General features: G+C 37.6%; 1 protein-coding gene across 1 annotated transcript; it reads left to right on the top strand.

Annotated features, from left to right (window-relative positions):
• The first annotated feature begins 2,208 nt into the window (after window positions 1-2,208).
• Window positions 2,209-11,834, top strand: qpctlb (glutaminyl-peptide cyclotransferase-like b). Its single transcript, XM_079835450.1, has 8 exons — window positions 2,209-2,683; window positions 2,954-3,207; window positions 7,033-7,179; window positions 7,418-7,711; window positions 9,623-9,784; window positions 10,114-10,213; window positions 10,561-10,677; window positions 10,768-11,834. The coding sequence occupies exons 2-8, from the start codon at window positions 2,995-2,997 to the stop codon at window positions 10,911-10,913; spliced, it is 1,179 nt and encodes a 392-aa protein (XP_079691576.1). The 5' UTR covers window positions 2,209-2,683; window positions 2,954-2,994; the 3' UTR covers window positions 10,914-11,834.
• Window positions 11,835-13,091: the final 1,257 nt, after the last annotated feature.

Below are 13,091 nucleotides of genomic sequence, written 5' to 3'. Positions count from 1 at the left end.
AGGTGTATCCAACACCTTTCTCCCTGGGCTTCCATCTTCACTTCCTGTTTGGTCTTCACAGATACTACAGGTACATTCAGCCTCACTGCTCCCTGATAACAAAAAAAAATATCCTTAGGCATCAATTATGTTTAAGAATGTCGATTTAATCGATGTCTAACACCAAAAAAAGTACTTTTTTTTAACCTGTATTGTAAGAGGAAGTTGTGGAGTTGGAGTCTATTGAGCTTTGTGATGGCTCGCTATCGTCAACAGACCACGACTCTTTGTCCTCAGCAGTTTGGACTTCTGATGAATTGTTTTGTCCGTCACACACCAGCTGTTGTTCTTGCTCCTCAACAGCATGTATGATAAATCTCTCAGAGTCTTTGCTCTGAGGGTCCCTCTTTTTGTCAGTCAATCGTACTGTTTATAAATTGATACATAAGTGTAAGTGAAAATAAATCCCATTTGGAATAATAAAATATCTTTCTTACTTTAATATCTCATTCTTTACAAATATATAATTTACCTGTATACGTGTTTATGCCACTGTAGGTGTACATTTTCTTGGCTTTTAGGAATTGTGGTGGCGTGCTTGATAATGGAGTGTCCTCGCACTCTGACTCTGATTCTGCCGACACACAGAGGCCACAAACTTTAGTCTATATCACATGCCCGGGAATTGTGCATAAATAATAAAGCAACTTACTGTTCTCATTGTTTTTGGGGAGACAGTGCAGGGGAACATGACTCTTCAGACTATGAATGTGACTCTGGTGAAAGTCAAAGCACTGCAGCATGTTTATCAGGGTCTCCTGTGGACACAAAACAGAGTCAATGACATTGTTTTATCCCTATTTTTAACTATATGTAGTAAAGCCATTCATGCCATATGCATCAAATAAAAAAATATATTGTATTATGTTTGACTGGTTTTAACGCCTAGAGGAAGTATTATGCGCCAGATATAGTGCCTTACAATCAGTGTAATGCATTACTAAGTTAATGAATCACTGTAATTTAATTACTTTTCCTTTGAAAAAAGTAAAGTAAGGGATTAATCTTTTCCTGTAATTTAATTACAGTTACTTCTGGTATAAATTATGTATAGACTATAGTCTATAGAATAATTCTATATAAAACAATAGTGGATTTAACATCAAAAATCAAATGTTAAAATGTATGTTTTAATATAACCTTCTCCCTCTAAATACTTCTTGTCAGTTCAAGAATAATTTATTTGAAAGAATTAAGAGCAGTTTCATCTTGTCTTGTTCAACTGGTCAAGGTTGGAATGTGATATAGAAAGTAATTAGTAATAATAAGCAATGCAATACTTTTTAGCGAGAGTAACGTTAATTAGTACGGTAATCCAGTTACAATGCGTTGAAGATGTAATTAGTAACTACTAGTAATAACTTTTTAAAATAACTTACCCAACACTGCTTACAATAAGCACCACATCTTCTCAATTCTACATAATAATCATAATGTTAATATAGTTTTGAGAACTTAAAACAATAAAACGACCTGTGGCATTTTATCACAGCTGACTTGAGTATCAACGTGTTAGTTTCGCGCTCTATTCAAAGCTATATTATTTTAAAATACTTTGGAATGGAACCTAAATTATAGTTCGTATAGTTTTTTGATGACAGGTAAATCTTTTATTTTCATGTTTTATTTATTAAATGGATGCATATTTTCTTGTGTAGGTAGTTGTCTTACCTGAATTATTCTCTTCGGAGTCTAAAAATGGCACAATATACTGCGAATATGAACTGAATTAAATATCTCCCAACATAGAGCTTCTTAAAATGACATCGGAAAAGAAAAGAGCCAATCGGCTTCAGCGCTTACGCGGATTGGCTAACGAGAAGCATCAGCCTTTCTCCAGTAGGTCCTTTACACAGACCTCGTGACAATTGGTTGCTGGGCGGCTTTTTAAATAAACTTTAAGGCCTAGAGTGTATCGACGTTTTATGATAAAATATTATTCAAATTAAGGCATGCTGGTTTCCCTAAAAAGGTGAAAACACTGAAAAATTACATACATATCCAGTGCTTTCAAAGCATTTCATGTTTTCAGCGCTTTTTTGTTTTTAGTTTGTTCCAAAAGATTTACATATAATTAAAGTGATTTGGGGCGTGGCTATCTGTATGTGCGAAATGGGGGAGTTTTTAAGAAACTCTTATTTATTTTTTATTTTTTAGCAATTCCTTTTTGTGACACTAGGCGTACTTACACTTGTTCAGCTGACACGCGCAAATATGTGCAAAATACATTAATTTTATTTCCGTTTTACGTTTTAATGAGAGATTTAAATATTTTAATCTATTATTGAAAACGTATTGTTATGCTCAAATGCATGCATATGAAATATGTTATATTTATTATCCTACATCACTGCCAAAAGTAACAGTGAGGATAGCGAGGGACACCCCAGAGTCCGTGGGATGAGGAGCTACGCAGTTAGAGAAGCTTTCCTGTTCTGCCTCAGTAACACCGACTGCAGAACTGAGAAAACGATCATTTACAGCCTGCATTGTCAAGATATCAAGGACGAATCAACCCGGCGTTGGTAATGAAATGTTCCTCAGACTAAATCCTCTCGTCATTCAGCACTATGTGCTATTCATTTCCAGCGACAGCAGTGGATTTGATAAAGCAGTGGTGCGCCAGCCGTGGACTAGTGGTACAGTAAGTGTGTCTGCCCTGCTAAACCTGCTCGGGGTCCGCATCTTTTGTGGGCACTAACAAAGATGTTCTTCGTCATTTAATTTGCTAAGTTGTTTGCATGAATTAAACCTGTGTTATTTATTATTTGCCTATGTAATTATTTCATTACTTGTTCTATTTTATAACTAAGTGTGCACCAGATTATCTAAAATGTTGGGAATTATACAGTAGTTTAGTTCGTCGTACGATTCTGGATTTTAACTTATTTTTCTATATTCCCCTTCCATGCAGGTTTAATCAATCCCTAGTTTGGCATCTCTCGTAAACACCAGATGAGCCGCTTACGGTACAAAGCAGCGACTGTCGGATGGAACTGTTCTGTCGCGCGCTGTGACCAGCAGACACGCATGTGTCGCGTGCGATTACTGCTGCTGTGTTTGTGCGTGCTGGTGGCAATGACATTAACACTGGCATTATTACTATCTAACCAACAAACGATAGAGTATGACCTACCTCCCCGACCTCCCGACCTGTTCAAAGACAAGGTAAGAGGACAACAGTCATTTTTTTCTATTTCTTTTCTTTTGCACAGTTTTTCTGGGAAAAAAATCATATTGGGAAATCCATCTTTAACTTGTAGCTGTGTTTTGGAACATCAACATGACATCTTTTTTTTTTTAGCTGGTTCAAGCTAATCATATGGTGCAAAATGGCCATTAGCTGGTCCTTAGCTGTCTACCATGATCCAACAAATAGTATAACCAGCTGTTTTTTTTTTTTTTTTTGCTGGTCCAAGGTTGGACTAACTAATTATCACCTTACTCTCTTTATTGACATACACTCACCTAAAGGATTATTAGGAACACCATACTAATACTGTGTTTGACCCCCTTTCGCCTTCAGAACTGCCTTAATTCTACGTGGCATTGATTCAACAAGGTGCTGAAAGCATTCTTTAGAAATGTTGGCCCATATTGATAGAATAGCATCTTGCAGTTGAGGGAGATTTGTGAGATGCACATCCAGGGCACGAAGCTCCCGTTCCACCACATCCCAAAGATGCTCTATTGGGTTGAGATCTGGTGACTGTGGGGGCCATTTTAGTACAGTGAACTCATTGTCATGTTCAAGAAACCAATTTGAAATGATTCGAGCTTTGTGACATGGTGCATTATCCTGCTGGAAGTTGCCATCAGAGGATGGGTACATGGTGGTCATAAAGGGATGGACATGGTCAAAAACAATGCTCAGGTAGGCCGTGGCATTTAAACAATGCCCAATTGGCACTAAGGGGCCTAAAGTGTGCCAAGAAAACATCCCCCACACCATTACACCACCACCACCAGCCTGCACAGTGGTAACAAGGCATGATGGATCCATGTTCTCCTTCTGTTTACGCCAAATTCTGACTCTACCATCTGAATGTCTTAACAGAAATCGAGACTCATCAGACCAGGCAACATTTTTCCAGTCTTCAACTGTCCAATTTTGGTGAGCTCGTGCAAATTGTAGCCTCTTTTTCCTATTTGTAGTGGAGATGAGTGGTACCCGGTGGGGTCTTCTGCTGTTGTAGCCCATCCGCCTCAAGGTTGTGCGTGTTGTGGCTTCACAAATGCTTTACTGCATACCTCGGTTGTAACGAGTGGTTATTTCAGTCAAAGTAGCTCTTCTATCAGCTTGAATCAGTCGGCCCATTCTCCTTTGACCTCTAGCATCAAAAAGGCATTTTCGCCCACAGGACTGCCGCATACTGGATGTTTTTCCCTTTTCACACCATTCTTTGTAAACCCTAGAAATGGTTGTGCGTGAAAATCCCAGTAACTGAGCAGATTGTGAAATACTCAGACCGGCCCGTCTGGCACCAACAACCATGCCACGCTCGAAATTGCTTAAATCACCTTTCTTTCCCATTCTGACATTCAGTTTGGAGTTCAGGAGATTGTCTTGTCCAGGACCACACCCCTAAATGCATTGAAGCAACTGCCATGTGATTGGTTCATTAGATAATTGCATTAATGAGAAATTGAACAGGTGTTCCTAATAATTCTTTAGGTGAGTGTTTATGGTTAAATGAAGAGCCTTTAAAGTCACCATGAAATCAAAATGGACAATTATTGTTTTTATGGAAAGTTTCAGTATTTATTGTAAATTATTTATCCATGTCATTGTTTTTATAAAGGCAGCGGCTATTTCTGTGTAAATAGAAATTGGATGCTATTTACACTGTGAAAATAGCAATATATTCTCTTTACACCATGTAAAAGTACAGTTTTTTTGCAAAATGATTAAATAGTAATTAGATGCTATTTATACTTTATTTTGGCAGATACATACTATTTGCACCTCAGTATTGTTGTACATTAACAGGAAGCAATAATAATAAAAAACATAGAGTGTAAAATATTATATTTGATTAAATGAATGCCGCCTTAAAGGGATAGTTCACTCAAAAATGAAAATTCTGTCATCATTTACTCACCCTCAAGTTGTTCCAAGCCTGTATGAGTTTCTTTGTTCTGCTGAACACAAAATAAGATATTTAGGAGAATGTTTGTAACCAAGCAGAGAGAGCAATCATCGACTACCATAGTAGGGGAAAAAATACTATGGTAGTCAATGGTTGCTCTATCTGCTTGGTTACAAACATTCTTCAAAATATCTTCTTTTGTGTTCAGCAGAACAAAGTAACTCATACAGGTTTGGAACAACTTGAGGGTGAGTAAATGATGACAGAATTTTCCATTTTGGGTGAACTATCCCTTTAATGGGACAATAAAAGCCCTCCCTACACCTACCCCTAACCTAACGCCGCTACGCTCTGTGACGATTCCCCGAACTGTTCTCAGGATATGAGTTTCATGTACCCACAGAAACTTCCTCTTACTTCTTCTTATTATTAGCAGGGCTAGTGCTATCGCTTAGATACAAACATATTTGTTGCTGACCAAAAGGTGGAACAACAATCAATTGACTAGACGTATAGAACTCCCGCTAAAAGTTTCGAAAACTCTGCCTACTTTGCTCTGGCCAGCATAGCGTAAATCGCGTTGTATCTGAAGGGTTACGCTGAACCCAGTGGCCAGCGCAGCACGTTCCACATCCTGACTGAAAGGCCCATGACACTCTACTGACTACACCACTAAAGACGTTACAACATGTGCGTCTTTATTAATCTTGTGTGGCCCAACCAGGCATTGCTGGGCGGAGCTAGTGTAAATAGCGCTTGCCAACAAAGCGCGCTATTTGCATTTAGTGTAAATAGACACTGTTTTTGGCATCCATGTGCTCTCGTAATCCATTTTCTTTTTTTGTAATCCAAATTCTTTTAAGTCTGCATGAACTGGAAGTTGCGACCGACTTCAGTATTGTGACCTATTTTCCGAGTGAAACGGAGTGCTAGCTGTGTCCCAATTCAGAGGCTGCTTCCTTCAAAGGGCTCATTCGAAGCTGTGTGACGAAGGCTGTCCCAATTGAAATCCTCCTTCAAATGCGGCCTCTAAATGCGTTGTTCGTTTCCCATGAAATGAAGGATAAAACAGAAGGATCCTTCGCAGCCTTGCCTACCCCAGAATTCATTGCGTGCCTGTGACAACAGAATTGTTACAAAATTATACAAATGTAATTTAAACCTATGTATAACCTTGTTTTGTTTTTAAAACCTTGTTTTAGTTTAATATAACTAATATAATATAAAAAAAGTCCAGCACAAACGTTACTGCCACTCATCAAACGGCAGCTGTCACAGTTGATAGGCGACAAGAACAATCCTCCGTAGGCTAGACGTGCCATTTAACAACGCTCGTTCCGACCTTACGAAGGATGCAGCCTCCGAAGTCCGAGTCCTTCAAAGAAAGCAACCTCTGAATTGGGACACAGCAATTGAATGAGACAAATATAGGGCATGGCTTGTTTTTTTCCCTTCTGGGAATTGATTGGACCTAGAAAAGCATGCGTACCATTCAGCAAGTTGTCAAAGCTCGCAGCAGACTGACGGTTGGAGGGGATGTTCTAGCCAAAGCGTCATCATCAGAGAAAGTACATTTTCAGAGTTTGATTAAAGATTACGAAGACAGTTGTTTTGTGGATTAACTTGCATGGATGTATTGTTCACCACAAGACTAGTAATGTGCACTAACAAAGAAAATGGGGTCAATTTTGATATTATGACGACTTAAAATTCCCCCCTCCCACACACACACCTTTGGATACTTTTTTTAATAGGGTAGACCAGCTATATAATTTTTTTTAAAAGTTTTTCCCCCATCTTAATTTCTCTGCCATTTTCCATGCATAAAAATAATGACTATTTTGCTCTTCATTCTGTGCATCCGGTCACCTTTCACATGTTTGCCGTCTTTAAACTTTCATAGCTGAATCACCAGCCAGGTAAACCCACAGTTGCCCAGGTGAAGCGGCTGGTCTCGAAGGTGAGTTGGGGAAGACTGTGGTATTCCCATCTGCGACCCATTCTCACTGAACGACAGCCAGGAAGTCGTGGGAGTCGGGCTGTTCGAAAAGTAAGACACGATCAATTTAAGAATATCTACGGTATATGTTTTATTTTTAGTTCGAATTAATCTTGGACAAAGTCACCTCTGATAACAGATTCATTGTAATGTAGACGCATGCATTTTCTGTAAAGCTGCTTTGAAAAGATATGTATTGTGAGAAGCGCTATACAAATAAATGTGAACTGAATTGAATTGAATCTCAGATCTGACCAAATCTGATGTGTCCCATTTTCTGTGATCCTAGCACATCTTTTCTCAACTGGATACTCTTTCGGCGGGCTGGTCTGTAGCTGTGGACTCCTTCGTCTCTGAAACCCCTCGTGGCCCTGTTAGCTTCTCAAATGTCCTGGCTGTTTTAGACCCAAAGGCTCCTCGGCGACTGCTTTTGGCTTGTCACTATGACTCCAAATTTATACCTACAAATCCAAGTGACCCACAGAAGGTGTTTGTGGGTGCTAGTGATTCAGCTGTGCCATGTGCTATGATGCTGGAACTGGTCACAGCTTTGGACCCACACCTCAAAAAGCACAAGCAGCTGGTGAGACAAAGTGTTACACTTTCATCTTCATTTCAGAGGTCATTCATTTAATTTAAATTTGGAGATATATAGCATTACTAGCTCATGAGTTCATGCTGTCCTGAGATAAAGATACATGTCTCCGAGGAGGTCACATAAGCTTTTTCCAGACTTGATTAACCGCAGTGCTGTAGAATTCAGAGTCAGGTCTGTTGTTGTTTAACATGTAACAGAGCCAAGAGCTACAAAACACTGCATGACTGGAAAGGATTTTGAGTAGAGACTATATATATATATATATATATTTGACTTATGATCTTGTAAATATATTACACACATGTAAATGTAAATATATAGTACATGTTCAAATATATTTACACACACATAGACCCATATTTTATCACATGTACAGTACATGTATATGTTATGAAGTGTATTACTGAATATAACATTTTTAATATATTAAAAGTGGCAATTCCATATGTATTATATTATTCAATATAAAGTAATATAGTAACAATTTATTATTCTGTATATTTTCGATATACATTAAATAATTAATATTTTCTTTGTGTAAGGGAACCTACATAGCAGCTGTAAAATATATGGTTACTCATCCATGGAGACTTGCTATTGATTTTTTTTGCACAGCTTAGTTCAATAATGTAACATCTTCCTCTACAGTCCAGGTGGAATAAATTATGTTAAATTAATCTAAAACCTTAGTAAACAAGAATTCCACAGCAACAACTCCAGGGGCCCGTTCTTCGTACCTCGCTTAATACATCTAAGATGATTTGACAGATCCCAGATCTTTTAATCGTGATAACTGATCTCTGGCTAATTTGGTTCTTCAAACGAATTTGCGGATTGGATTAAAATATCTGGATTAAATGATCTAAGATTACTGAGCGTTCTTTTTTTCCCTGAAGAGGGCAGATGCATCGATACTCGAAACCACGATCAGCATTGCAGCGATTGGCTGGCGTCAAGACAGCAACGTAATGACATCATATAATTAAAAAGCCACCTGGCAAAAAACTTGACAAATTACACACAAAACCCCCACGAATTTCTGAACCTTTATAAGGAAACAGCCAAACGACCAAACCAACATAAAAGTTATAATAGATAAATGATAAATGTTTTTTTTTTTTTTTAAACATGATTACCAATTATTTATATTCACGATTTTATACAGTATTTGTACACCCTTTACATTTTTATTTCAATGTTGTAATTTAATTTTTAATTTAATTTGAAGCAGATTTGTAACGTGACCGTATTTACATTTCTTATGGGTCAAGATCAAATTATCCTCTCTTGCGCTGCATCAAGCCACTCCCATAATATCCGTGATCACTTAATGCACAGCTCAGATTAACTGTACAACATGTGTAAACCAATAAAAACAAAATTATATAAAGTAATTATTCCATCACAAATAAATCTCTCAATCAAGTGGCTGTGTCTATAGTATTATACATTCTCATATACATATACAATATAACATTTTTATATTATTATTTAAAATTATTATTATTGCCCCTGGTTCAGTAATGCACTCTTGTAATAAAGTAACAGTGGCTGGGACAGATTTTAAGTATCACCTCAAGATGCAATCTAATCCTGTTTACATGAAATAAGCCTGCTCCCGAGTAGGTTTAAGCTTACGGACCTGTTACTATGACAGCAAGTCCAGGATGAGCTTCGAAGAACCAAACAATCCAAGATCATGCCAAATCGTCAACAATCAAATCCAGCTAACTGAGTTAGCGAGGTACGAAGAACGGGCCCCTGGACTTGGAAACATGATTGATTCTTTGGGACATTTGATTGACTGTTCACATCAGCAGATTCTTGTGTGTGTGTGTGTGTGTGTGTGTGTGTGTGTGTGTGTGTGTGTGTGTGTGTGTGTGTGTGTGTGTGTAGATGTCCAGGGTAACCCTGCAGTTGGTCTTCTTTGATGGAGGAGAGGCTTTCGAGCAGTGGTCTCAGACAGACTCGCTATATGGTTCACGGCACCTCGCAGACTACATGTCCCGCACTCCTCACCCGGCGGGTTCTAAACAAACCACACTGCTGAACGCTGTGGTGAGACATAATGCTTGTGTATGTGTGTGTGTGTGTGTTCACTTGTTTTTAAAGGGGTATGAACATTTCTTCATTTACTAAACTCATGTCTTTCCAAAGCTGTATGACTTTCTGTTTGTGGAACACAAAAGATGTTTTGAAGTTAATTGACTTTCATTGTATAGACCAAAACATTCTTCAAAATATCTTCTATTATGTTCTAGAGAAGAAAAAAATTCATACAGGCTTGGAACAACATGAGGGTAAATAAATCACGTGGTTTTTGTCTCGTTAAGTGTCTATTGTATAAGATGTATGTGAACATATTGAGTTATAGCTGATATTTGCAGGATCTCCTTGTTCTTTTGGACCTTATTGGTTCCCCTGATCCCATGTTTGTTAATCACTTTGAGAACACAGCTCGCTGGTTTGACCGCCTTATCGCTGCTGGTAAGACTGATTTGACTTTCCATTAATGCTAAAGTTATCCTGGTTAATCATTAATGGCCATAAAGACTCTTAAAACTAATGTTTGATCCGCAATGGCTTAAATTAGAGTAAAAACGACCAGCCACTTACTTCAAAAGGAAATACCATTTATTGACATGTCTGTCTATACTGTATGTGAAGATTAAAAAATGAAGTTCAGTGAAAAATGTACTGCAACGATCATGTCTTGATTGTTTAGAAAATGATAATTATACGATGTAGACAGACCCTACGATAGGTAGCTTATTTACACCATCTAAATGGCCTTGACTTTTGACCCCTCTAATATTATTTCTGCATTTTCTCAGAGAAAAAACTTCATAATTTGGGGCTCCTTACTTCCCATGCCAAAGAACAGAGCTATTTCATGAAGGATGTGAACATGGGGCCGGTCGAAGATGATCATCTTCCTTTCCTTCAGAGAGGTAAGACAAAGCGTCCATCAGATTGACAAGCAAAAAATATAAGCCCAAAATTTGTTGCTGTAAGATTGTCTATACTGTTTTTGACTGCAGGAGTTCCAGTGCTGCACATGATCGCTACGCCGTTCCCTTCCTTCCTGCACACCATGGAGGACACAGCAGACAAGGTTCACAGTCACACAGTGGAGAATCTCACCAAAGTCCTTGTGGTCTTTCTGGCTGAATATCTGCGGCTCTAGAAAGATATAATATTACATCCAACCACATCCGTTGTGAATCGGCCTATACCTCAGCTGCACTGCTTTAGGAAATCTGATATCAGTGACTGTACTCAGTGATCCATAACATTCTGTATATTCTCAGGCTGCCGTCCTATATCCTGACATATGCTTACAGTTGAAATTTCTGCCATGTTAATCAATCGGTATTGTGCCTTCAGATAGTTTTGCTATCTAGTAATGCACTGTATAGACAATATTATATTATTACCTGTGCCAAAAAAGAGGTTTACAAAAGTTTCTTCATATATTCGATAACTGTGCAATAAAATCAGATAGAATGAAAAAATATATACTTCAAGCTCAGGAATGGATGTGAACCTGACGCTATATAAGAAATTATTACACTATGCACTACAATGAAGCTTGATAATGCTACAACAATTCTGATCAACTTCTATGTTTTAATTTTCTCAGATTAGCAGTCTATAATCTCTAAATGTTCAATACATGTTAGTCTAGATCAGTGGTTCTCAAACCTGTCCTGGAGTGCCACCATCCCTGCACATTTTGTTCACCAATTTCAGGTCTTGCAGTCTCTACTAATGAGCTAATGAGTTGAATCAGGTGTGATAGATGAGGGAGACATACAAAATGTGCAGGGCTGGGGGTATTCCAGGGGTCATTTCTTCATACGCCGCTAACTCAGTTAGCTGGATTTGAGTGTTGACGATTTGGCATGATCTTGGATTGTTTGGTTCTTCAACGCTCATCCTGGACTTGCTGTCATAGCAACAGGTCCGTTATCTTAAACCTGCTCGGGAGCATCTTATTTAATGTAAACTGGATTAGATTGCATCTTGAGGTGATACTTAAAATCTGTCCCGGCCACTGCTACTTTATTACAAGAGTTAATTGCTGAACCTGGGGCAATAAGAATTTAAAATAATAATAATGATAATAATATAAAAATGTATTTGAAAATATAATAATGTTGTGTATAATACTATAGACACTTGATTGAGAGATTTATTTGATAGAATAATAACTTTATAATTTTATTGGAGGTTTACACACATGTTGTACAGTTACTCTGTGCCATGCTTGATCTTGACCCTTAAGAAACTTTAATACTGTCACGTAACAAATCTGCTTCAAATTGAATAAAAAAATTAAATGAATTTCTAATTACAACATTGAAATAAAAATGTAAAGGGTGTACAAATACTATAAAATCATGAATTGTGAATATAAATAATTGGGAATCATGTTTTTTAAAAAAAACAGCGCACATTTAATTTATCAATTATAGCTTTTATGTTGGTTTGGTCGTTTGGCTGACCAGAAATGTGTGTTTTGTTAATTTTTTTTATTTGTCAAGTTTTTTGACAGGTGTGTCTTGACGCCAGCCAATCGCTGCATTGCTGATTGTGGTTTCGAGTATCGATTCATCTGCCCTCTTCAGGGAACACAGGAACACGCAGTAATCTTAGACAATTTAATCCAGATATTTTAATCCAATCCGCAAATTCGTTTGAAGAACCAAATTAGCCAGAGATCAGTTATCACGATTAGAAGATTTGGGATCTGTCAAATCATCTCAGATGTGTTAAGCGAGGTACGAAGAACGGACCCCAGGACAGGTTTTAGAACCACTGGTCTAGATTGTTTAATTTTCAAACAGAGATGGAAACTCAAATATTGACTTGAGACTTGACATGCACTGTAAACCCGAATAAGTTGGCAAAACTCCAAAAATTGAGGCAATCAGTTACATCACAATTTTTAAGTAAGCCGAACTGGCAGATTCTTATTTTGTTCTCATACTTTTTAGTTACTCTTAACTTTAAATATTTGGGTAGGTGAATTCAAGCTAACTTAAAATTATCATGTAATCTCAATTTTATAGTAGTGGAAACTTGGCTAGCTTTAGCTAGCTAATTCAGTAAATGCTAACTTGCTAATTGGTAACACATTATTATACCACTTAATTTTAGCATTTACTCTCCATTTTGAGTGTCATGGCAAAGCGCGCTGGGAAATGGAAATCCAAGCCCAGTTTCAGTTTAACTTCAAATTAAAGGCACAATATGTAAGATTTTAAACTAAAATATCCCAAAACCACTTGAACAGTGTTACATATTTTGTTGACCTGTGTACTTACATTATCCCAAATGTTAGAGAACCTAGAGAAATTAG

Source organism: Gobio gobio, assembly GCF_949357685.1.
Source record: "Gobio gobio genome assembly, chromosome: 14".
Taxonomy (NCBI): domain Eukaryota; kingdom Metazoa; phylum Chordata; class Actinopteri; order Cypriniformes; family Gobionidae; genus Gobio; species Gobio gobio.
Note: the sequence above shows the minus strand (reverse complement) of the source record. Positions and strands in the feature narration are given on the sequence as shown.

Excerpts from the sequence above, each read along its gene's own strand:
- qpctlb (XM_079835450.1), top strand. The coding sequence starts at position 2,995 with ATGAGCCGCTTACGGTACAAAGCAGCGACTGTCGGATGGAACTGTTCT. Across the intron at positions 7,712-9,622 it reads TCAAAAAGCACAAGCAGCTG|ATGTCCAGGGTAACCCTGCA; the intron begins GTGAGACAAAGT and ends GTGTGTGTGTAG. Across the intron at positions 10,214-10,560 it reads TGACCGCCTTATCGCTGCTG|AGAAAAAACTTCATAATTTG; the intron begins GTAAGACTGATT and ends GCATTTTCTCAG.